Below are 26,541 nucleotides of genomic sequence, written 5' to 3'. Positions count from 1 at the left end.
GGGTGCTCCGGTTTCCCCCACAGTCCAAAGACATGCAGGTTAGGTTAACTGGTGATAAAATAAAATAAAAAAAGTTAATGTTCCTATAAAACAAAGACTTTTTTCTGTGAAAGTCTGTGAATAACAATCTAACAGATACATTGCAGGTGTTCAGATCCTGAAATCATTTTCAAACTATTTACTGAGGGTGCTCCAGTTTCTCCCACAGTCCAAAGACATGCAGGTTAGGTTAACTGGCAACTCTAAATTGACCGTAGGTGTGAATGTGTGTGTGAATGGTTGTATGTGTCTGTGTTAGCCTTGTGATGACCTGGCGACTTGTCCAGGGTGTACCCCGCCTTTCGCCCGTAGTCAGCTGGGATAGGCTCCAGCTTGCCTGTGACCCTGTAGAACAGGATAAAGTGGCTAGAGATAATGAGATGGGATGAGATGAGATTTTGGCTTGCAGTAAAACACTTCAAACCATGTGTATTGGCATGCTGAAAATCATTGCATCACCAGAGTAGATAAAATGTAGAACTTGTGGTGAGGGTTGTTGCTTTGGCATGACCCTTATTTCTCCACACAGAAAGTGACAGCCTGCCTGGTGCAGTCAGTATTCCAGTTCATTTCAAAGTTGTTCAGTGTGGTTGAGGTCAGGGCTCTGTGCGGGGCACTCAAGGACTTCCACTCCAGAGGGGAGCCGTCAGGGCCTTTTAGGCTTTCAGAGAAAACCCAAACATATCAGCATTTCGATTGTTATATTTAATTTCTTTCCTTCTTTACAGTATTTCATAATTTCATTATAATTATTCTCTTCTAATTTGGCCTCATTTTCTATCAAATTTGCTTCAGAAATGAGAGTTACTCTCCTGAAAACATTAAAATAGAGTTATCCAATTGGAATTTTTTTTGATTGTTGTCTCTAGGCTGAGAAGAGTTTCAAGCTGGCTCACTCATTGGTTAGGACTTCATTGCCAGGACAGAAGGCCATGGCAGTGTATGTTTATGTAGGAAGTAACAGATGAATTAACCAATCAGATTTTGATTTATAGTGAGAGGGAACAAAAATGTATTGCCCTTGGTCTTCTCGAAGGCCAACACTAGCTTAACCACGAGTCGGCGCCGCCAGCACAGCAGTGAAGTCACCTTCCAGCCCGTGAAGCATTTATCAGTAGAGTTAGCAAATGCTAATAAACCAGTCAAGCCAGTGCTATCGAGAGCAAGTAGCACAGGCTAACAACAGAGAAACTAAGATTTCTGTCTCCAGACTCTTCTTCCTCGCACACTTGCTACAGTATTTTTCACTCAGACTCAAGTATTCACTTCCCTATGCAATTTACTTAGTTACTTTTAAAATCACCACTGACAGCGACACACAACAGAGCTACCTGGCAGCCTGCCGCTAATTCCTTGCAAAATCCTTTGCCCTGTTGCTTTTTTGGTGTGTCTGGCTAAGGTTTGGCTGAGCTGAAGTCCCAACTCTAATAGTAACAGTTCGCCACTGTTCCACTTCAACCAGGGCTGCCAACTTTTCGAAATTCCTTGGAGTGAGATTTTTTTTTGGGGGGGGGGGGGGGGGGGGGTCGACGTCAAAATTTTTCCGCACACCATGTAGTAAGTGGGAATTTTGTATTCAGTTTGATATTCACTTGTCCCCCTGCATTCTGGTGTTTTGTTTGTGGGTCGTCCAGCTGGAGATGGACAATGGGGGGGGGGGGGGGGGGGGGGGGGGGGTGTTGAGATTTTGGATTTAGTAGATGTTCCTGCATTCTGGTGGATTTTTGGAGTGGCCTGCTGTGCCATACCTACATTCTTACACACCCTGACTTGCCAGGCCTTCAGCTTGTGGCCAACAAAAGCACCAAGTTTTGGCTTAAAAGCCCCCACACTAGAAAACTACAGATGACTGCCAATGTTCCTGTAGCCCTATAGACCTGTGTTTCAGATTTAAAGGCAAGTTCATGTTTTAAAATATTTCATCAGCTAAGCCTAAACACCTTCTGAATTGAAACTAAATGTTAAGTTTTTAATAGCTGTTGCAAAAAATAAGATTGTCCCTCACTGACTATTCATTATGCATTTAAGGGCTTTCCCCACCACTGGGTTCAGCAGAAGATTGGCATGGGGAAAAATATTAACAGCAAAAGAACAAATAAAATGCTTAAACAGTAAGCAAAATGTGCATGTGCTACAAGAAACATTAAAATGATTACGTTTGAACAGTATTGAAACACAAAAAGCTGAACCTTGGCCATAGGTGGGAATGTGCACACAAAGTTGGGCTTAAAAATTTTGGTCATACTTAAATAAGCTATATTAATATATTTCTTATTAATTTATTTCTTATCTATGTATCTTATTAGTAATAGAGCATTCGTCAGGGCCTGTTATCTGACAAATATTCTCTACCTGTCTTGCCCTCTTTGAAACCCTGTCTCAGTATATTGTTCTCTGTCTTTTTTTTTTAAATTATTCACAAGTTCAAGTTCTTTGATATTACAGGTGACCATGCTTTATTTACTTTAACTGAGCAATTACATACATCATAAATAATTAAAAATAAATACCCTGTAAATAAACAATAGGTATGGTGGCTAATGGCTCTTCTTGCATTTGTAATATTATCTCTTACTTGCTTTATTTTACAACATTTCCAGTATGGCTTCAAATAAAGTCATAAAGTATGATAACATACAGTAAACAAACTAAAAATGCGCCTTAATAAACGTGTGCTAAGGAGGTGCTCTCCCGTGCTGCTTGTTGGGGAAAATAGAGGCTGTGGCATGGCAGTAGGCCTATAATGATTTAGCATGCCTAGTACACAGCTCTCGATATGGCATTAAATATTCTCACAACACTTATACTGTAGGCTAAAACGATTAAGAAACTTTATATAAGTTCATAATTACGCCAGTAACACCACACATTGGCATGCATATGTACAAACCTGTCTGAGACACCCGTCTTCAACTCGGATACCTTCTTCTCTCTCCTCTTCCTCTAAATTGATGGTAAGCAATTATCCAACTTTCGGTGAGTGCAGCATCATTAGATGCGCCACCTACCACAAGGGAGTGTGTACAGAAGGGAACAGCTCTCTGCCTGTTTAGCCGTGAGTAAGGCGTAATTGATTGATCGCAAGTGGTTGGCGCAACGCAATGGGTAGCCTAGATCAGATAGATAAACTAGATTTTTTTCTAGCATGAGAAATTGGAGGTATGGCGTGTGAGCGTGTGAAGACAATCAAATGCGTGTGTCTCACGCTCATTGTGTGAGAGTTGGCAGCCCAGCTTCAACCTTGTCAAACCATGTCTTCATGGAGCTTGCTTTATGCACAGTGGCATTGTTATGCTGGAACAGGTTTTGGCCTGATAGTTCCAGTGAAAGGAAATTGTAATGCTACAGCAATACAAGACATTGTTTACAATTGTGTGCTTACAACTTTGAGGCAAGTGTTTTTGACATGGCCAACATACTGTATGGGTGTGCTGGTCTGCTGTCCAGAAACTTTTGGCCATGTAGTGTATCTCCAAGTTTATCTCATTTTAAGTATGACTCTGAACCAACTATGTAAAGTCTTGCAAAGTCACATTGATTGCCAAGTAATGTTTCTCAAATGAGAGGCTAACTTTATTTCTTCAAAACAGTAAAAAAGTAACTTGAGATACAGCTGGGAAATGTCAAACAATCTCACCTCTCAAATGCTGATTTATCTGACCAAAATAACTGGTACAAATGCTTATTTTAAACAACTGGAAGAGGTCACTCTTCTTCAGTAGTCATGAATCTTTCGGGTCTCACAACGGTGTCTCAGTTACAATGCCAATAGTAAAAACGTATTTATCCCAGATTAGCAACATGTGTAACAATCATAAAGAAATAAACATGATGGGTGGGACAAACATTAAGCCTGCCCTCAATGAAAGGTTAAATAAAAAAAAAGTTAATGTTCCTATAAAACAAACACTTTTTTCTGTGAAAGTCTGTGAATAACAATCTAACAGATACATTGCAGGTGTTCAGATCCTGAAATCATTTTCAAACTATTTACTGAGGGTGCTCCAGTTTCCCCCACAGTCCAAAGACATGCAGGTTAGGTTAACTGGTGACTCTAAATTGAGCGTAGGTGTGAATGTGAGTGTGAATGGTTGTCTGTGTCTATGTGTCAGCCCTGTGATGACCTGGTGACTTGTCCAGGGTGTACCCCGCCTTTCGCCCGTAGTCAGCTGGGATAGGCTCCAGCTTGCCTGCGACCCTGTAGAACAGGATAAAGCAGCTACAGATAATGAGATGAGAGGAGACTATTTACTGACAAGAAAATTCTCACCTGTTTTTCTTTCCAGTTTACATAGATGATACAAGGGCGGCACGGTGGTGTAGTGGTTAGCGCTGTCGCCTCGCAGCAAGAAGGTCCTGGGTTCGAGCCCCGGGGCTGGCGAGGGCCTTTCTGTGTGGAGTTTGCATGTTCTCCCCGTGTCCGCGTGGGTTTCCTCCGGGTGCTCCGGTTTCCCCCACAGTCCAAAGACATGCAGGTTAGGTTAACTGGTGACTCTAAATTGACCGTAGGTGTGAATGTGAGTGTGAATGGTTGTCTGTGTCTATGCGTCAGCCCTGTGATGACCTGGCGACTTGTCCAGGGTGTACCCCGCCTTTCGCCCGTAGTCAGCTGGGATAGGCTCCAGCTTGCCTGCGACCCTGTAGAAGGATAAAGCGGCTAGAGATAATGAGATAGATGATACAAGTGCCCCAAAGACCAAGGACTAAGAACATCACACTGTAAAACATTTTGGCCTTGTTTAGTAACGAGGAAGTGAAAGAAATCTAACGGAAAAACAAACCAGACTAAAAAGAACAATTAAACCATAAAATAAATCTCTAAAAATTCAGCTAAAAATCTATTGATGCAAATTTAATTACAGTGTTTGGCTGTTAATTTTTTTTTAAATACTTAGGCTGTATATCATGTAAAGAACATTACACTAATGGGAAAATTAGGGACCGGGGTCAGACCAGTAACTTTTAAACTGCAGGATTCAAAGTGTTGAGGGGAAAAAGCACGTAGAAGAAATGTTGCAAGAACATATAGTCTTAACACATTGAAAACATGTAGACAAAAGAAAGTGAAAAGTGACTCAGGGACAATATCTCTATCTCTGGTGGTCTGCTATATAAGCAGGTCTGGACACTACAGCATCCGACTCTCTCCCAGTCTCTTAGCTCGCTCATATGAGCCCGCCTCCCGCTTCACTAAGTCCATCATGCCGCATCTTCTTCAACCCGGAGGCCTCTTTCCCTCAATTCTTCCTTCCATCACAATAACCAGCAGTTCTCCGTTTCTGAAGGTGTGACCTAGCCACGCTTTCTGTCTTTTTCGAATTGTATCAATCAGCGACCTTTCTTCTTCAACCCGCCTTAGTACCTCCTCATTGGAGACTTTGTCTGACCATAGGATGTTTAGGGTCTTCCTCCACAACCACATCTCACAACTCTCAATTCTCCTGATCTCATCCTTTCACATTGCCCAGCTTTCTGAGCCATAGAGCAGAGCGCTCCAGATTACTGTCTTAATTATTCTCTTCTTCAACGGCAGGCTAAACGACTTCGTCAGGAGCTCTTTTCTCTTAGAGAATGCGTCTTTTGCCCTTGCGATTCGCGACTTGATCTCTATGTCGCAGTACCCCTCTTGCGTCAATATGCTTCCAAGGTAGCAGAACTGTTTCACTTGGCTCAGTAGTTTACCATCAAGGCGTACCACGAATTCTTCCCCAGGCTGTTTCGAGATTTTCATCACCTTGGTTTTCTTGGCGTTGATTTTCATGCCATACTCCATTGTCAGGGACAATACTGAACCCTTTATACTTCAATATGTGTAACCATTTTGAGAGTAATGCAATTTAAAACCTATTCAGAACAACCAAAACCCTGATTGGTTTATTTTATTTCTCATGTCATGGTTCTGCAGTATGCTATCATTTATTAGTATTAATGGATCTACTGCATATTGGTACCTTAAGAGTTTATTTTTTATATAACCAAGAATGACTCAGTCCATAAAGCTGTGGGGATTACTTCTGTCTTTAAGGCACTGAGTATTTCTTGCCTATCATAGCTGACTGGAAGTTGAAACTGTGCATCAATACTGTGAATGCCAGTAAGCTGAGTGAGAAAGTGAGGAGGACAAATACTTGCTTATCTCATCAGGCCTAGCTGAACCTCTCTAATCTATGGGGAATAGTGTCTTTTCAGTGCTAAAACTGTTCACTACTTTACATAGTTTTAGCCAAGAAGACTAGCATTTAAGATCAGACTCACTCTCCGAGAGCTACTGGAGCTGCAAATTCACATAGTCACATGAGGTCATAAGAGTGAAGACATGAGAATGTAGTAGAATGAGAAGTTGTTCTTTTGCATAGTTGAAACCACAACTGATAATGTTATGAAGGTGAAAGAGAAAGAGAACCATCAAGCCCATAACAAGAAACAGCCGAGTTTATCAGAATCTGAATGATAAAAACAGCGCACAAGGACATGCTGGAACACATAATAGTGTGTAAAAGTCATTACCCTTCCCACTGCTCTCCTTTTCCTGTTGTCTCTCTGACTCACCCCCCACCAACAACAATACAGACGTCAGAAAGTTCAAAATGAGTTTAGTTTTTGTAGTTTTGCTATGCCATGGCATTGAAAATAATTAGCTCCTGCCTTACCACTAATTACATAACATTGGCCAGGGTCCAAGGCTGACTCAGAGTGTAAATGAATAATAAATGTAAGTGAAAAGACACTAAGCTAGGTCTTGTGTGCTAATAGCTCAGAAGAGCAAAAAAAAGTGTTTATATAAATTTAGGAATTAAATTCCCCTAATAAATAATTCACTAGTGTATGAAATTTTGTTGTTGTTTTAAAATGTGTAGGCAGATAATCTATCCATCCATTATCCACAACCGCTTATCCTGTGCAGGGTCGCAGGCAAGCTGGAGCCTATCCCAGCTGACTATGGGTGAGAGGCGGGGTACACCCTGGACAAGTCGCCAGATCATCGCAGGGCTGACACATATGCCCCTTTTCCACCAAAGCAGTTCCAGGGCTGGTTCGGGGCCAGTGCTTAGTTTGGAACTGGGTTTTCTGTTTCCACTGACAAAGAACTGGCTCTGGGGCCAGAAAAACCGGTTCCAGGGTAGCACCAACTCTCTGCTGGGCCAGAGGAAAGAACCGCTTACGTCAGTCGGGGGGAGGAGTTGTTAAGACCAACAACAATAACAAGACCGCGAAAGATTGACATTTTTAAGCGACGAGAAGCAGCAGCTATACAAATGCGAAGTCATCCATTATTATTATTATTGTTGTTGCTGCTGCTGCTGCTTCTTCCGTGTTGTTTTTGCTTCGATATTCGCGCCAAGGTTTATGCAAATGTAGCGACGTAACTGACGTATACAGCGACGTAATGACGTATACAACGACGTAACTGACGTATACAGTGACATAATGACGTAGCTTCGCTTAGCACCGCGAGCTATGGAAAAGCAAACTGGTTCTCGGCTGGCTCGCAAGTTGAACGAGTTGTGAACCAGCACCAGCACTGGCCCTGAACCAGCCCTGGAACTGATTTGGTGGAAAAGGGGTATTAGAGACAAACAACCATTCACACTCGCATTCACACCTACGGTCAATTTAGAGCCACCAGTTAGCCTAACCTGCATGTCTTTGGACTGTGGGGAAAACTGGAGCACCCAGAGGAAACCCATGCAGACACAGGGAGAACATGCAAACTCCACACAGAAAGGCCCCCGTCAGCCACAAGGCTCGAACCCAGAACCTTCTTGCTGTGAGGCAACATTGCTAACCACTACACCACCGTAGTGTTACTTCAATGAAATGAGTAAACAAGCCTGACAAAAGGGGTTAGGAGGTTGTCAAATGAGGGAGGAGAACGGTCATTCGAAAAACCCATATCATAAAAAATGCGAACTATGCAGTCAGTTGGCATAGTTTTATAGGAAGACAAAGCAAACAGGACAACACTTTACAATCTGGTTTTAAAATTTTCTGACACATTAAATTTCAGATACACCATTTACTTATTGGAATGTACAATGCTTACTTACAGGTAGTGCAATATTATTTTCATAGCTTGCCCATGATTTTTGGACATATTGGATAAACTAGGTATAATTGTGCTTATTTAACAATTCTAGCTCCCACGTTAAGGTTAGCAGTACCAGGGTCACAGGTTTGACCACGTTCATACTTTTGTTGACACAATGGCTGAATTATGGTCAAATGAAAAAAAAAATCCTTTTGAAGAGGTCTCTCTGCAAACAGATAAAAAATTTATGTAACTGCTTTATACAAAGTAAATAACAGAAATGAAATGATAGAGAATAAAAGTTAAGACTTGGGTGGCTGCTGAAACCTCAGTGAACGCTGACACTAACAAAGTAAATATACATAATTACTAAATGGATTTTAAGACAAAGATACAAGGAAAGCATGGCACGAATTCCCTTTTTTTGTAAAACACTCTAATTGAAAGTTATCCATGTCCAAGTATTCAGTCCCAAATCTTGGGCAAATTCTCCAGGATTCTCCTACGATGAGATGGGTTTATTACACCAGAAGCCTGCAGATCCTCCTCAGTAATTCCACTGTAGAGAGGAGAAAGAGCACACACACCTTACTACTACTTGTAAAAGATTATGTTTTAACTCAAAATAGATTTTTAGTTCAGAATGAACAATTAAATCATAGGTGGTGGTGGCGACTCAATGGTTATGGTGCTGGGTTGCTGATCAGAAGGTAAGTCCTTAGGGTAAAGCCGTTAACCCTGCCCCACCTAGATGTAGGCAACCAACCAATGGACAATTAAACCAGATTCAGAAAACATGCTCCTACATGTTATACAGCAGATCCAAACCAGCAAAGACATTTGCTATGCAATGCCCTCGATCTGGCAAAATGGAAAATAAAAAGGCAATAATGTACTTGATATGTAGTATTTCTTTTCGTTAAATATTCATTTTCATTAGTTTGACTAATTTGTTTAAATGTATTAAATAACTGATCAATCACTGGAAATTCCTGGCATTTTATTTATGGACCATCATTATCACAAAGGGAAGGAAAACTCAAATTAATAAACAGATAAATGTAGAGATGAATAATACTTGTATAATAAATGAGAAAGAAAGAAAGAAAGAAAGAAAGAAAGAAAGAAAGAAAGAAAGAAAGAAAGAAAGACATATACGCAAAAAAAAAATTAATTAATTTGTCATTTTGTCAGATCTGGCCTTCCATCTATCAGGTTTTCATTATTTAATAATAAAAAATAATAAGCAGTTAAATTTATATAGCGCCTTTCTCATACCCAAGGTCACTTTACAACTGGGGGAGGGGGTCCACCAAAGAAGGTTAGGATGTCATTCCAATGGTGTAGCTGCCACGGTCCCACCAAAAAGTGCACAAAAATAAGTCCCACACCGCCTGCACAGCCGCCACGACACCACTGGGCAACATCGCGCCATGGATCCACAAAGCGAGCACAGAAGCACTGCCACGCAGAGCACTGGTATGTCCCAAACCACCTGCACAGCCGCCGCGACGCCACCGTGCAACATCGCTTGGAACACCGCGTCAAGCACAAAAGCACCACTGCACAGAGTGCTGGAAAACCACGCTGTTAAAAGAGCAACGAGCTCACTTCAGTCCATAGCGAGGAGCACAGGGATCACCCATGGCAAACCAAGGCCTGGAGGGAACCGACACCCAAAACTGGGTCTGGAGCTAAACCACAACCGGCGGACAAAATACCCAAACAAAAAACAAATATCAAACTACACAAACACAAAAAAGAAAAACAAAAAGGTTAAATATAATAAAATACTCTCAACCGGAAACGGAAGGAACGGAACATTTTAGTGCAATTTAGTGCATTGGATCTTTTGATATGGAGTACTGAGTCAGTGGAGAAAACATACTCTAGTTCATGATGTTCCTGAGGTGCTGTGAGTCAGTCTGGCAGTTCTGCATTTAGTGTATAGTACTTTATAGTCAAAGCTACCAGGTTCAACTTGGAGGGAAATTTCAATTGGATCGGTCATACACCAACTCAGATGCGTCATCACACTTGGAAGTAGTGCAGAGACCTTTTCTTTCAGCTGTCTGTGAGCCAGATACTTCATAATAATCAGCCTCAAAGACACACAGAGCCTGATGGACAACCGGTAAACTGCATGCTGCAAGCAGCACAATGTCAGATGCTAAAAGAGAGGTGCCTTCCTCCTTCAACAAGTCCTTGTGTTTTAGCTAGCACTCTAGCATTAGCTGGATAGCTTGCTATTATTGGCTTTGTTCTGTGCCCTGATGTTGCAGAATGAACACAATTATACTGCAACACAGATAATTTGCAAACACAGCACTACAGGATCACTAACTCAATAATTAATAAAGCACAAAATTGCTAATGCTAGTTAGCTAACTGGCTAACATAAACCTCTTAGCTAAAAGACAAGGACTTGTTAAAGGAGAGAGGTTTTGGTCTTTCACCAGACACTGAATAAATGTCTCATCTCATCTCATTATCTGTAGCTGCTTTATCCTGTTCTACAGGGTCGCAGGCAAGCTGGAGCCTATCCCAGATGACTATGGGTGAAAGGCGGGGTACACCCTGGACAAGTCGCCAGGTCATCACAGGGCTGACATATAGACACAGACAACCATTCACACTCACATTCACACCTACAGTCACCAGTTAACCTAACCTGCATGTCTTTGGACTGTGGGGGAAACTGGAGCACCCAGAGGAAACCCACGCGGAGAACATGCAAACTCCGCACAGAAAGGCCCTCACCGGCCACGGGGCTCGAACCCGGACCTTCTTACTGTGAGGCGACAGCGCTAACCACTACACCACCGTGCCGCCCCTGAGTAAATGTAACAAATCATATTGATGTGCACAACAAAATGTTTAGTCTCATAACATTTCTCTAACATTTGGGAGACCTCGATAACAGCCACAGGTATAATAGCTTTAGGGTTGAGTCATATTCCAAACAATAAATACTAATAAGTGGTGTTAGTCCAGTAAATGGTGTCTATAACATTTTATGACATCCTATTTAATGTGTAGACCCTGAATTCTCACTGATTATGCATTACTTGTCTTTCAAAGTGATACAGCTGATGTTACTAAGTGTTCTACCACAAACAACATTTTTTAAAAATCTTGCAAACACCATGTAGCTTTAATGATGTTCCAGGAAGCTTTTTTTTTTCATGAAAAGAAATCGCATTGGCTAGACATGCACTAGCATTCATTTTGTCTGAACATTCTCGTCAGTGAAGTTCTCACCTGAAGTAATCCAGGTCATTCCAGCCATTGAGACTGAGTCCCAATGTATAGCGCTGCAGTCCCAGACTACTGAGCAGCTCTCGTACTGTCTCTGGAGCTCCATGCAAGACTGACACCTAAACACAACACATTATCACCTGTTCATACCAATATTATATATTATATATAAATAAAAGAATGTTATAGCACACTACACCAGAGGCACCGGGAGGAATTTTGGGCCCCAGAAAGCCTTTGTTAGAATGTCATAATCGCACCATTTCTTTCACCATGCTGTCGTCTCTGCAGCAAGCTGTGACTATGAATCTAAGCACCATGCATATCACTATATTGTGTCCAACATTCTATGTAAACCAGCCAATTTCAACTCTAGCCTTATTAGTCTGGATGTTAATTTAAACATTAACTAGGTTAATGTTAAAATGTGCTACAGTAATATCACTTGCTGTCATATTCAACAAAAAAAAAAGAAAGATTACATATAAATATCTGAAGAAGTCGTCTAACAAGAAGCCTTTCTGTTTCACTAAGCTCAACTTCTCCCTCGATTGTGATGTCACCTGGTGAATTTAATGGGGTTTGGGGGGGTTAATGTTGAATAAAAATGAAAACATTTTTTGGCTTAGAAAAAAAAAATAATAATAATAATTTGTCTTAAAAAGTATACAAGAACAGGGACCCCACTATGATGCTTGGCAAGCACCGGACACCAATCGTTGGTATCAGAGGCTCAAAGGTATGCTGAAGAGCTAGGCTTAGAGCTTAAGCTGACATTCCCCAATCCAACAGTCAGAAATGAAGAAGGAAAAGAAATCCCGTTTGTGAAGACACATAGCTACTTGAAGTACACTCAGTTGGGGCAGTTACAAGAGGTGGTGCGTAAGGAACGCTGGCAAGGAAAGTTAATAACTGCAAGATGGGACAACGATAGCATGAGTATCAAGAGCTGCTTTGCATGGCTGAAGGAGTGGGCGATCTGCCTTACTTATGTAGTAGCTGGTATGATGGAGTTGTACAAACAACTTTTACCAACTAAGGTGTATTATTCACAGAAGACCCAGACAGCATCGACTGGAAATGTTAACTGCAGGCTTTGTGGTAAGGCCCCAGTGTGTATCTCATCTGCTCGCTGGATGTCCTGCACTGGCACAGAACAAGTACCTTACAAGACACAACAACGCACTCAAGGTGATGTATTTTGAAATGCTTAAAAGATCTCCAGTTGGTGGAGTCGGTGCCACTGTGGTACTCACCAGAGAAACCCAAACCTGAGTATTGCTTAGCCGATGTGGAAGCATACTGGGACATCCCAACTTTTGGTGAACATCAGGAGTTGCCAGCGAACAGGATAGATGTAAAGATTGTGAATCATGCAACGAAGTCAGTCATCACCGTGGAGATGAGCTGCCCATGGATCGAGAACAGGATAAGGAAAGATGAAGAAAAGACCCTGAAGTATGGACCGTTGTGCTGGGAGTTAAAGGAAAGGTATCCAGGATGTGATGTCCAACAATACAACATCGTAATGGATGTGTTAGGAGGATGGTCAATGGACATGGAGGACTTTGTATGAGAGCTACTGAGAGCGAAGACAAAGGTTGTTCTAAGGAATATGCAGAAGTCTATAATATCCAGCACATTGAACATTGCTAGAACGTTTAAGATCATGTCATAAGCCATTCAAGTGAGATAAGCATGAGTTCGCAAATCACAAGCATAGTACATAGGGAGTCAAAGATAATGGTTTGTCTTATTTTGTTATTGTTTTTAAGCTTCTCTTTTTGAGATGCAATTTGGCCTTTTGTGAAAATTCATTATAAATATAGTATAACCCCGATTCCAAAAAGTTGGGACAAAGTACAAATTGTAAATAAAAACGGAATGCAATAATTTACAAATCTCAAAAACTGATATTGTATTCACAATAGAAGATAGACAACATATCAAATGTCGAAAGTGAGACATTTTGAAATTTTATGCCAAATATTGGCTCATTTGAAATTTCATGACAGCAACACATCTCAAAAAAGTTGGGACAGGGGCAATAAGAGGCTGGAAAAGTTAAAGGTACAAAAAAGGAACAGCTGGAGGACCAAATTGCAACTCATTAGGTCAATTGGCAATAGGTCATTAACATGACTGGGTATAAAAAGAGCATCTTGGAGTGGCAGCAGCTCTCAGAAGTAAAGATGGGAAGAGGATCACCAATCCCCCTAATTCTGCACCGACAAATAGTGGAGCAATATCAGAAAGGAGTTCGACAGTGTAAAATTGCAAAGAGTTTGAACATATCATCTACAGTGCATAATATCATCAAAAGATTCAGAGAATCTGGAAGAATCTCTGTGCGCAAGAGTCAAGGCCGGAAAACCATACTGGGTGCCCGTGATCTTCGGGCCCTTAGACGGCACTGCATCACATACAGGCATGCTTCTGTATTGGAAATCACAAAATGGGCTAAGGAATATTTCCAGACAACATTATCTGTGAACACAATTCACCGTGCCATCCGCCGTTGCCAGCTAAAACTCTATAGTTCAAAGAAGAAGCCGTATCTAAACATGATCCAGAAGCGCGGACATCTTCTCTGAGCCAAGGCTCATTTAAAATGGACTGTGGGAAAGTGGAAAACTGTTCTGTGGTCAGACGAATCAAAATTTGAAGTTCTTTATGCAAATCAGGGACGCCGTGTCATTCGGACTAAAGAGGAGAAGGACGACCCAAGTTGTTATCGGCACTCAGTTCAGAAGCCTGCATCTCTGATGGTATGGGGTTGCATTAGTGCGTGTGGCATGGGCAGCTTACACATCTGGAAAGACGCCATCAATGCTGAAAGGTATATCCAGGTTCTAGAGCAACATATGCTCCCATCCAGACAACGTCTCTTTCAGGGAAGACCTTGTATTTTCCAACATGACAATGCCAAACCACATACTGCATCAATTACAGCATCATGGCTGTGTAGAAGAAGGGTCCGGGTACTGAACTGGCCAGCCTGCAGTCCAGATCTTTCACCCATAGAAAACATTTGGCGCATCATAAAACAGAAGATACGACAAAAAAGACCTAAGACAGTTGAGCAACTAGAATCCTACATTAGACAAGAATGGGTTAACATTCCTATCCCTAAACTTGAGCAACTTGTCTCCTCAGTCCCCAGACGTCAGACTGTTGTAAAGAGAAAAGGGGATGTCTCACAGTGGTAAACATGGCCTTGTCCCAACTTTTTTGAGATGCCTAATTTTTCTCTTTAAATGATACATTTTCTCAGTTTAAACATTTGATATGTCATCTATGTTGTATTCTGAATAAAATATGGAATTTTGAAACTTCCACATTGCATTCTGTTTTTATTTACAATTTGTACTTTGTCCCAACTTTTTTGGACTTGGGGTTGTAGGTTAAGTTTTAGATTTTGACATTTTGGATTGTAAATTTGATATAGTCCAATAGGTTACGCTGGTCGCCCCGTTGGAGAGTTTTTGTATGCATTCTGAAGTTGAATAAACTGAATAATAATAATAATAATAATAATAATAATGAGAAGAATATACAAGCAATAACTGATCATGATATACTGATTATTATTATTGTTTCATTAAGATGTTTGTTAGCAAACCTAGGTCTTACACATATCATAGAAATATCATAGAAATGTCTTATTAGTTTTATTTTTATATTTTTGTCATATTGTCAAATAGATTCTCTTCCCTACAAGAGCCCATTTCATGCTTATTTTTATCCTGTTACCTTTGTTTATCATATATTATCCATATTCATATTGTTTATTCTTTTACTTCAATAATATTCTATGTAAAAGGACTAGACTCCATTGTGCACTCTCATCTTTGGATAAAGGAGTTACTCTTTTGTTATGAAGTTGCAATTATTGTCAGAGACCTAAAAGGACCTGAAGGTCCTGCTAGTCAGGTAGCAGATCTTGGATCCAGATGCTAGATCCTATGATTTTTTGAGAGGATGATGAGATCCAGATGATGGCAGTAACATTTACTTTGAGTGTAAAAGCTGATGTGCATAGAAAGAGGTATCTGTGTCTTTGGCTACCTGTTGTTGCACTTTGTCCTATATCCACTGAATGTAATTTAATGCACTTAGAAAACTATAAGTAGCTGCAATAAGTAAGTGCAACATGCAGTCTGTAATTTTTAATAAGTAGGCTTCTCTTTTAAGTTTTCTTATACATAAGGTTTCTTTCAACTCACCTCTTTTTCCCAACAGGAACCCTCTGGAGCTAAGGTATAATCATACCCATAATGCCTTGGTAGAGCAGACCTTTGGTTTGAGTGGTATTTCTTGCATGTTGGCAGGAAATCCACCTCACTCAATGATTTGGCAATCTGTAGAGCAGTGAGTGAGTTATCTCCTGAAGCTGCAGGTGTTTGATCCACCACCCAGGGAACTGATGCTTTGGCAAGGGGAACTCTGGTGGACATGTATGGGTATAGCTTTGGTCCATTACGCACTGGTATTGGTCGCTCCTGGTGAAACCTGGAATAGTCCTTCTTAACTGTCCCATGCACATCCTGTGTGAAGACTGAACTCTTCATATTGGCATTCCCTAATTTTGTGGTAGGCAATATTGATTCCTGAGTTATACTAGGCCTTTGAATTTGTGCCTGAAATGAAGGACATGAAGTCTTGGTTTTCTGGTTTTGGGAAGGATTTGATAGGTCTGGTCCAGGGAAAAGTTGGTATGAGGAAATTGGATGAGGGGTAATATGAGTGGGGCGGTCACAAGGGGGTGTGTAAGGTGGCAAGGATCCAGGAATTTCAATTTCTGCAAAATCAGACCTGCGGGCAGCTCTGCAGTCATGGCTATGTGCACCTGTTACTTTAGGAAGTTGAATCACAGAGTCTTTGGCCCACACTACATTGGGTTCTCTGGGGGAGAGGTCTTCTACCTGGCGCAACACAGGAATGCCCTCAAAAATGAAGTAGGCTGGATTTGTGTAGCTACTAGGAGCCACTGTGTGGGAGGATGATGATGATGATGATGATGATGATGATACACTGGAAGAGATCCAAATAAAATGAACTGAAACATGAATAAATGTTCAGTTGAATATGCCAAGTCGCAGAATGTCCAATCAAAGTCATAAAAAGGCTTATGATAAACAGTTTCACTTCCAATTAACAGCAAAGAAAAAGGTATATATTACTCACGGATTGTGGGATGCTCGCATGGGTGGGGGAGACCAGGGGTTCCTAACTAATCCCTTTTCATCCTTCTCAATACAGATCAATTCTATAGGGGGCAAAGAAAGACAAATTTCATGCCAGAGAGATTTATAAATAATATAGATATCTGGGGAAAGCCTGAGAATGGCACATTTCCTATAAGCTTCATGAGGTCACATGATGAATTTGTGCAAGTTCTGTCATCAGGAAATCAAAAGAGGAAACCATAAGAGATGAAAAAGAAAGAAGAGCAAGATCAGTAAAGGAACCAAAAGCAAAAGAGCCACAGATGATACAGTGTGACAAAGTCAAATATGAAAAAATTACAGAGAACTGAAAAGAATTCATGGAGAGTTAAGGCTTACCGTAGCTCCTTGCTCGTGACCGATACTTGTTCAGTGGTATATAGACCTTGATTTGGCCACGGATGGAACCCATCTCTTCACCCCTGTGGGTCAGGCATGTTTCAAATGACTCTGAGTTATTGGCCACTATAGACTGCAGAGCCACACAGCATTCACCTGGAATAACACGTGTCACGTGCAATTCATTATCACACATCTTCATTTTCAGTGAAGGTCATTATAAATGCAGAGATGCCTACTAGTACGGATTGGCCGTATTTTGTACGGAAAAGTTACGTAAATACAATGTTACGGCAAACAGTGTTATTCTGAATGGAATTATTATAAAGTCTTAAAAAATTCCAGTGAGTTGTTTTTAAGTGTCCAAGCGACTTTTCAATCCATGCGCGATTCACAGCTATTTATTTTTATGACAACCACACATGCTGTGTGTGACATGCGCAGACATAGACATATAAACATAGACGCCGCATTCTGCGTAGAATCATACGTCATCCTCGCCGCCATATTGGATGGGGCAAAGTGGAGACTCTTCAACTGTCTCTGGTATAGCGTCTAGACAGTAGCCGAGAATAAAGAAGCCTCATTCATGTGCTGCGTTTAACTGTACCAACAGGTTTACCGTCCAAACGAGATCACATGGGATTACCTTTCACAGGTGAGACTGGAAAAATACTTTTCAATACTGTTCCTTCAGTCTTCAGTTTCCCAGCTCATCTCCACCGGGTAGGTGTAGAGTTATAAGCAGTGAGAATTAGAGAATACAGTGCCGCACTATGATGAACGTTTTTGAACGTATGATGAATGTTTTTAACCTTTCTGAATGTGAAGGAATCAGTGATGAATTTTGTTTTGGTATGACGTTAGAACCTGGCCGAACTCAGTTTGGCAGTCATTCAGCTCACTTTATTCAACGAGAGTAGGTCTGTGTGGTGACTCAATAAATAAAACAGTACATTTTTATTTTCATTCACTATTTCCAGTTTTTCCACCATTTCCATCATTTATCATATTCAGTCTTGTAGGTTGGTTATTGTGGCCTCAGGTTTTGGTAGCTTGCTACGGTATGCTGACTGATTAGCTTACCTGAGCTATCTATCGCGTATCTGTCACTAGTTTGCAGTGTACAGGGTATTTCGCACACTATTTATAACCATCACATTAAAAGTTATATATGTGTTGTTTTGATGCCTGTTTGTTTCCCAAATATATACAGCGGTGCTTGAAAGTTTGTGAACCCTTTAGAATTTTCTATATTTCTGCATAAATATGACCTAAAACAACATCAGATTTTCACACAAGTCCTAAAAGTAGATAAAGAGAACCCAGTTAAACAAAGGAGACAAAAATATTATACTTGGTCATTTATTTATTGAGGAAAATGATCCAATATTACATATCTGTGAGTGGCAAAAGTATGTGAACCTCTAGGATTAGCAGTTAATTTGAAGGTGAAATTAGAGTCAGGTGTTTTCAATCAATGGGATGACAATCAGGTGTGAGTGGGCACCCTGTTTTATTTAAAGAACAGGGATCTGTCAAAGTCTGATCTTCACAACACATGTTTGTGGAAGTGTATCATGGCACGAACAAAGGAGATTTCTGAGGACCTCAGAAAAAGCGTTGTTGATGCTCATCAGGCTGGAAAAGGTTACAAAACCATCTCTAAAGAGTTTGGACTCCACCAATCCACAGTCAGACAGATTGTGTACAAATGGAGGAAATTCAAGACCATTGTTACCCTCCCAGGAGTGGTTGACCAACAAAGATCACTCCGAGAGCAAGGCATGTAATAGTTGGCGAGGTCACAAAGGACCCCACGGTAACTTCTAAGCAACTGAAGGCCTCTCTCATATTGGCTAATGTTAATGTTCATGAGTCCACCATCAGGAGAACACTGAACAACAATGGTGTGCATGACAGGGTTGGAAGGAGAAAGCCACTGCTCTCTAAAAAGAACATTGCTGCTCATCTGCAGTTTGCTAAAGATCACGTGGACAAGCCAGAAGGCTATTGGAAAAATGTTTTGTGGACGGATGAGACCAAAATATAACTTTTTGGTTTAAATGAGAAGCGTTATGTTTGGAGAAAGGAAAACACTGCATTCCAGCATAAGAACCTTATCCCATCTGTGAAACATGGTGGTGGTAGTATCATGGTTTGGGCCTGTTTTGCTGCATCTGGGCCAGGACGGCTTGCCATCATTGATGGAACAATGAATTCTGAATTATACCAGCGAATTCTAAAAGAAAATGGTCAGGACATCTGTCCATGAACTGAATCTCAAGAAAAGGTGGGTCATGCAGCAAGACAACGACCCTAAGCACACAAGTCGTTCTACCAAAGAATGGTTAAAGAAGAATAAAGTTCATGTTTTGGAATGGCCAATTCAAAGTCCTGACCTTAATCCAATCGAAATGTTGTGGAAGAACCTGAAGCGAGCAGTTCATGTGAGGAAACCCACCAAAATCCCAGAGTTGAAGCGGTTCTGTATGGAGGAATGGGCTAAAATTCCTCCAAGCCGGTGTGCAGGACTGATCAACAGTTACCAGAAACGTTTATTTGCAGTTATTGCTGCACAAGGGGATCACACCAGATACTGAAAGCAAAGGTTCACATACTTTTGCCACTCACAGATATGTAATATTGGATCATTTTCTTCAATAAATAAATGACCAAGTATAATATTTTTGTCTCATTTGTTTAACTGGGTTCTCTTTATCTACTTTTAGGACTTGTGTGAAAATCTGATGATGTTTTAGGTCATATTTATGCAGAAATATAGAAAATTCTAAAGGGTTCACAAACTTTCAAGCACCACTGTACGTGTGTGTCTTAATGGGTGAATAAAAGGCATCGAGTTAAATATTATTGTAGAAAGGGGCTTTATGAAGTTCAGTCCATTTACTTGCATTGGTTTACGGGGAAGTTTTGCCACATCCAATATGGCGAACACTCTGACGTATCCCAGCAACGGGGCCACCAGCTCAATGCGGCATCTATTGCTGCTTTTCCACTACCAACGCGGCTGAGTTGGGCTGAGCTGTGCCGTGCTGAGTTGGGCTGAGTCGAGCTGAGTGGGGCTGTTGGAGTTGCATTTCGACTATAACCGCGCTGAACCGTGCTGGCTGGAAGTGGGTGGACACATTGGGTGGAGTTAGCGAAAGTGGGTGGACGTCATGTGATGTCGCAAACAGTGACATCAGTGACCTTTTAAGCGGTAGTCTGACGACCCGGAGAGTAAACAATAAACATGGAGTCGTTAGTGTTGCTGGTCTTGGTGCTGTGGCTTGTTGTCACCGACAACACCAACAGATACTGGCAAGAGCGTATAGATGAGGCGAGGCGCATAAGGCTTCAGAAATTCTCGTAATTCGTAATTCTTCTTCCTCCAGGTTTACGGTGTTTACAGATCCCAGCGTGCTCGCGGGGCGTGTGTGGGCATGTGAGGACATGCCTCCTCACCAATCAGTGCACAGGGGAGTGTCTCCTCACGCCCCTAGCCTCACTCGGCTCGGTTTGGCTCGCTTCAGCCCTACTCCAAAACCGTGCGAGTTTTGGGTGCTGAGTAGGGCTGAAGCGAGCTGAGTCGCGCCGCTCTGAGGTAGTCGAAACGCGAGCCATGTCGGGCTGAAGTGAGCTGAAAAAGGGTAGTGGAAAAGGGCCATATGTTTATATGTCTATGTGCACAGATACCGCACATGCTGTGTGTGACATGCACAGATACCGCACATTTGTTCGGGCTATTTTCACAGGTCTCAGGTGTTCCTCCCACGATATACGGTAGAATGGCCGTGCATTACACCCAGTCAAAAGGGCAATGGATGCGCGCACTGCAAACTGTGTAGAACTGACATTAACATCACTCATGGTGGTCGCGATGACTGCACGCGGCATGTCAACTACAAAAAACATATGGAGTATGCTGAAATGGCGAGTCAGGCGGAAAGTAAATCTGGGGGTATCCAGCAGTTTTTTACGAAATCTGTGGATGAAAAGACACGGAACGTGACACGTGCTGAAGCGGTGATAGTTGACCTATGCTTGAAGTTGAACTTGCCAATTAGTGCCATGAAATGTGAGTTAAACTTATTCAGGTTCTTTTTACATGTATGATTTTTATTCACTGAAATATCAAACACTGGCTGTACTTCTTTAATTCAAAGTCTTTTCAGTATTGCAAGTACAAATGTACATGTAGTATGATCAAAAACAGAATTTTATGATTAGTGTTGTTGGGACTGTGGCAAAAAATTGATCATTCCACTGTTTTAAATACAATTATAAATGTCATTTTATTCAGTGTCTCTTCTGAAGCATTATGCTGAAGTATTTATATATATTGGGACATTGTTATCTTAATGTCGGACTCTGTTTGGCATGAAATAAGAAATTTTTAAAAAATTTTATTAGAATCCATTAACAAGTAAAACATTTTGCCAGGGAATATAAAATATTTTTGAGGAGTTACATTCAATACCAATGATTGGTAGTCAACCGTAATGTCTGCAAACAGGGAACACTATTGTATTTAGAAAAATGTGATATATTGTATGCTCTAGAAATTTGTTGAGTGGAAATTCAGTTGAGATGGCTGCTCATGTTTTGTTTATTCAATTCACACAAAACAGTACTTTTTAAGAATTTAAATGTTAAACATATTGGTATATACACCTCTTATAATGGAAATGCGCATAAATTAATGTTACTGAAAGTCATTCCAAAATACTGAAAAATGTTTTCAAGAATACTGAAATTTAAAATGTGGGGTAGGCATCTCTGTAAATGAGAAAAGAAAGAGTTTACAACATACCATATGACTCAAAGCCATCACATGACTTCACTGAGAGCAGCAAGTGTTGATCCCGCATATACTCCATATCTGAGACAATAGGCTGAAGCTGGAGAGAAAGAATCGTTGTTCACCAGATTGCTTTTTTTTTTTAAACCAGTAATACAGACCGAGACTATCTTTAGGATTTGATCATAGATATATAACAATACTATATATACACACATATACATCTTTATATTTCCAAGACTGTAAACTGTCACCAGTGTACTTTTTCATTCTTCAGACACAACATGTTATTTAATTATTCAGATCTAAACAGTCACATCACTGGTGTATCTTGGAACCTTGGGAAGTTGTTTGAAAGACCAGCTCATTTTGAGGAACCCCGGCACTTCACAGCTCTGGGAGTCATTCTCTGCAGAACGGCGTGTCTCTACACAGGAAGAGGACAAAAATAAAAAATGGAACTCCTATATGTATGTTAGGAACCATGAACAATTCAGGAGAAGAGAGTAAGACAAGCAGGCATTAGGGTTCCTCTTAAACTGGTGAAAATGATGAAGAAAAAGCACCTTCGAGACATCGAGAGTGGAACTCGATGAAGAACTTGGCCTTGCTGGCCGTCTTCACTATGGCCTCAATGGTCCCTAGTTCAATCCAGGACCGGTCTGAACATGAATCTAACTCCAAAGCAAAAAACGATATATGTCATCCACAAGAGAGTATTAAAAATGCATCATAGCATTTAAAAAAAAAAAAGTTTCTTTTCCAGAACCACTACATGCTGTAAAGACTAACACCATGAGTCATAACAACAAACAAGTTAGAAGAGAAAGTAGCCATTTCAAACAATTTACAGACCTGGTTTAGGGAACTGTGCAGCCACACCAACTTGAAACGTAGCAAAAACAGGAGAGTGATCACTGGTAAAAATGTCATCGGTACAACCTGCAGGAAATGACTAAAGTTGAACAAATCCACAATGAAAAATGTCATGACTTAACACATTTATGCGTCTGGCAATGTGTACTACAAGTTTACACATTAACAACACAACACTAATTTAATGCCATTCCTGCTATATAAAGTATTTATATTCTGTTTCAGACAACCGTAGCTGAATTCTTTATATACCCTAAACCATGAACTCAAAGCCATTTATTGTATTGTTAACAGAGTTTGTAGATATGGCCAGTTGCAACTGCAAGTCAAACAGGATATGACTCTGATGGTGGACCACAGACCAGTGTTGTGGTATCTACAAATACATTCTAGAAAACTTTTTAGTCCTTGTGCTTATCTTTGAGAAAGGTTTCTGAATTCAGTTTAGCTTGTTCTCATTTAAGTGAAAACTGTCACAGATAGAGAAGTCATTGCATATCTGTTCCATCAATACATGATTATTTGACATATATTTTCAATTTTGGCAGCTTCAGTTGGATGCTAGTGATGTCAAAGATATAAAAATAAATAAAAACTGCACAAAGGTCATATTCAGTGTTAGCTTAAGGTATTGTGAATATTATACTTGTACCTTTCCTGTATTAATGATCCATATTTACACTATTCATCAAAATGAGTTGGCGTTGTGTCAAGTTATTTAAGTTTCATTTGTTTTGGGAGAATTACTAACATACAGTAGTTTGCAGATGCTGTATTGTGTATTTTAGAAAATGCCCCCAAGAAATTATGGTTTGCTTGACAGGAGCCATTAGAATTGTGATAATACATGTATCTATTATTAATAATAATAATAATAATAATAATAATACACAGTATGTGTATCTAATGTATTTTAACACACCATATGAAGTACAGGTGTTGTAAGTCTCTGGATAGGATTTCCATAAGACACGATCACACCATGAAGGCCCATTCACACGCACCTGAGGACAGACAGAACTTAAATTAATTATGTGTATGTATTTGTGTGTATATATATTGTGATGAAGAAGATTACTCCTCATGCTACCGCTCTGCAGTGAGTTAACAATGCACTGCTCTCTACCCTCCAGCAGCTTCATATCTCTCTCTCTCTCTCTCTCTGTCTCATTCAGAACTTTTCTGCTCATGACCCTCACACTGACGCTTCTCTTCTGCCTTAGTTCCTGCTTTCATGAAGAGGTTTCGCCGATCAATGAGAGCACCTACAGCCTGCTAGCTCCGCACCACCTGACCAACATGTCCTACTGGCTGAGTTTCCCATGACCTGCATCCCTTACTACAGCGAAGCACTCTCCTGCACACTCTCCTTCTCCCCTCTTCCTCACTTCTCCTAAGAATTTAAACAAAAGAGCACTTGTTTCCTTCAGCTCTTTGGTTTGTTGTCTGTGTTCTGCCCACTGCAGCCATGACTTGCCACAGTGGTGGAGAATGCAGGCATGAGCATCAGCCCAAACCACACCTCTACTGCTCACATGGAACCCATGCTCCAACACCTCCTGAAGACCAGATAGCATCAGTAGCAGATCACGCAGAAACTGCTACACCACCGAGGTGTACAGAGGGCTTGGCCTTGCCATATCTCCCTGATCCCCTCCAAGAAGCCCACAGTCTGCTCAGCAAGCTTGGCCCCCATGTCAATGTTGAATCTTATCTCTACATCTTTAATCAGACCACACTGCAGGAGAACTGGGCTGAAAAGGAATGGGCCCAGATACTGGTGCTCCTGCTCACAGGAGAAACCCAGTAGGCTGATCACTCTCCCCAGCATCAGCTGACAATTACCAGAACCTCAAGGAGGAAATCTAACCTGGTGTGGTCCGTTTCCCTTCTTTCTATCAGCTTTCTATCAGTGAAGCTTCAACCCCAGCATCACCCCTGGGAGCCAGCTGAACACCCTGCTCTGCACTAAAAGACGGTGGGTCCAACCTGATCTTCTCTCAGCCACCCAGGAAATGGAGTGGGTGGCATGGACCACTTCCTCTGGGGCCTTCCCCCTGAAGAGGCTTGGGTAGTGGGTATGAGTGCTCTAATCAGTCCAGACAAAATGATGGAGGCTTTAGAGTGTGCCCATGCCATGCTGGGAGAGCAGACATCTAGCCACGAGGAAAGGTGGCCCAGAGACCAGACAATGCTCTCCACAGCCAACCTGGTTCAATGACGATGCTCTCTACGGCCAACCTGGTTCAATGCTCCCCAGGGCCCCTCAAACCCCGGACAATGAAGGCCCACTCAGCTGAACAAGCCTATGCCTACTGACCCTGAACCAGCACCCTAAATCCAGTCAGAAAACCCTGGCTAGCTGGTTATGCTGTCCAGGGACCTCCAAACACCAAAAGCCCCCAAGTCACAATGCAGCTGGTGAAAGCCTTCCTGGATGCAGGAAGTAGTGTGTATACACACACACACACACATACATACACATATATATATATATATATATATATATATATATATATATATATATATATATATATATATAAAATCTCTAGCCGCTTTATCTTGTTCTATAGGGTTGCAGGCAAGCTGGAGCCTATCCCAGCTGACTACGGGCGAAAGGCGGGGTACACCCTGGAGAAGTCGCCAGGTCATCACAGGGCTGACACATAGACAGAGACAACCATTCACACTCACATTCACACCTACGCTCAATTTAGAGTCACCAGTTAACCTAACCTGCATGTCTTTGGACTGTGGGGGAAACCGGAGCACCCGGAGGAAACCCACGCAGACACGGGGAGAACATGCAAACTCCACACAGAAAGGCCCTCGCCGGCCATGGGGCTCGAACCCGGACCTTCTTGCTGTGAGGCGATAGCGCTAACCACTACACCACCGTGCCGCCCCAGTTTTTTATTTTATATATATATATATATATATATATATATATATATATATATATATATATATATATATATATATATATATATAAAGACACACACACGTAGTCGTCGACTTACGACCTATGCGACTTATGACCAATCGACTTTACAACCGTCTAGTTATGACTGGCAAGTGTTTCCCAGCTGAGCTAGCTGAGTGTACGACAGTTTCCGCCCCAGCTCCCAGCAGTGCCTCTCGCCGCGTACAACAGTTTCCGTCCCAGCTCCAGGCACATGCACAGTCTCTCTCGCGCTCCCTCGTGCACTCCGTCATACAGTTTCCGCCCCAGCTTCTGGTTTATGAAACGAGCAAATCCTCCCGCCAGACCGAGCGCTGCAACAGCTGATGATGACGTAGACGACCCACAGCCAAGCACCAGTGATGCCAGCGGTCACTAAATTTTGTATTTTGCTATGTTTTACATTTGTATTTTGGTATGTTTCAAACTAAAATGTTTTCTATTTTTCACACCTGTATTTCGTATTTTTTGTTTTGCACATATTAAACGAATTGTACTGTACGCAGTGCAGTATGCAGTGTTTGACTTAAACCAAATAATGAGCCAAGGTAATGAAATAAGAAAATGTTGATAAAATAAGACTTTAAGATGATTACAATATCATTACACATCACAATATACTTACGTTCATTTAACATAGGCCGACTTACGACCAGATCGGTTTACGACCGGTCAGTCATAACCAAACGCAGTCGTAAGTCAACAACTACCTATGTGTGTGTATATATAAATAAAGCAGCCATGCCAAAAAAAAAAAAGTCACGCACTCTAATATTTGGTTGGACCGCCTTTAGCTTTGATTACAGCATGCATTTGCCGTGGCATTGTTTCGATAAACTTATGCAATGTCACAATATTTATTTCAGTCCAGAGTTGTATTAATTTTTCACCGAGATCTTGTGTTGAGGATGGGAGAGTCAAACCATTGTGTAAAGTCTTTTCCAGCAGATCTGAAAGATTCTCAATGGGGTTAAAGTCAGGACTCTGTGGTGGCCAGTTCATGTGTGAA

General features: G+C 41.2%; 1 protein-coding gene across 6 annotated transcripts in view; it reads right to left on the bottom strand.

The window, feature by feature from the left end:
- Nucleotides 1-8,004: 8,004 nt before the first annotated feature.
- The window catches only part of inppl1b (inositol polyphosphate phosphatase-like 1b), a 50,024-nt gene continuing 31,487 nt past the window's right edge, over nt 8,005-26,541 (bottom strand). For all 6 annotated transcript variants that reach the window (XM_060927763.1, XM_060927769.1, XM_060927767.1 and 3 more), the window contains 10 exons: nt 23,493-23,574; nt 22,550-22,636; nt 22,261-22,368; nt 22,033-22,121; nt 21,707-21,794; nt 16,894-17,049; nt 16,514-16,595; nt 15,553-16,360; nt 11,330-11,445; nt 8,005-8,627 (listed from right to left, as the gene is read on the bottom strand). In XM_060927763.1, the coding sequence (XP_060783746.1) occupies nt 8,534-8,627; nt 11,330-11,445; nt 15,553-16,360; nt 16,514-16,595; nt 16,894-17,049; nt 21,707-21,794; nt 22,033-22,121; nt 22,261-22,368; nt 22,550-22,636; nt 23,493-23,574 (1,710 nt within the window). In that variant the 3' untranslated portion in view covers nt 8,005-8,533. The remainder of the gene's footprint in view (nt 8,628-11,329; nt 11,446-15,552; nt 16,361-16,513; nt 16,596-16,893; nt 17,050-21,706; nt 21,795-22,032; nt 22,122-22,260; nt 22,369-22,549; nt 22,637-23,492; nt 23,575-26,541) is intronic.

The sequence above is a fragment of the Neoarius graeffei genome, chromosome 8 (genome assembly GCF_027579695.1).
Source record: "Neoarius graeffei isolate fNeoGra1 chromosome 8, fNeoGra1.pri, whole genome shotgun sequence".
In the NCBI taxonomy this organism is placed as follows: Eukaryota; Metazoa; Chordata; class Actinopteri; order Siluriformes; family Ariidae; genus Neoarius; species Neoarius graeffei.
Note: the sequence above shows the minus strand (reverse complement) of the source record. Positions and strands in the feature narration are given on the sequence as shown.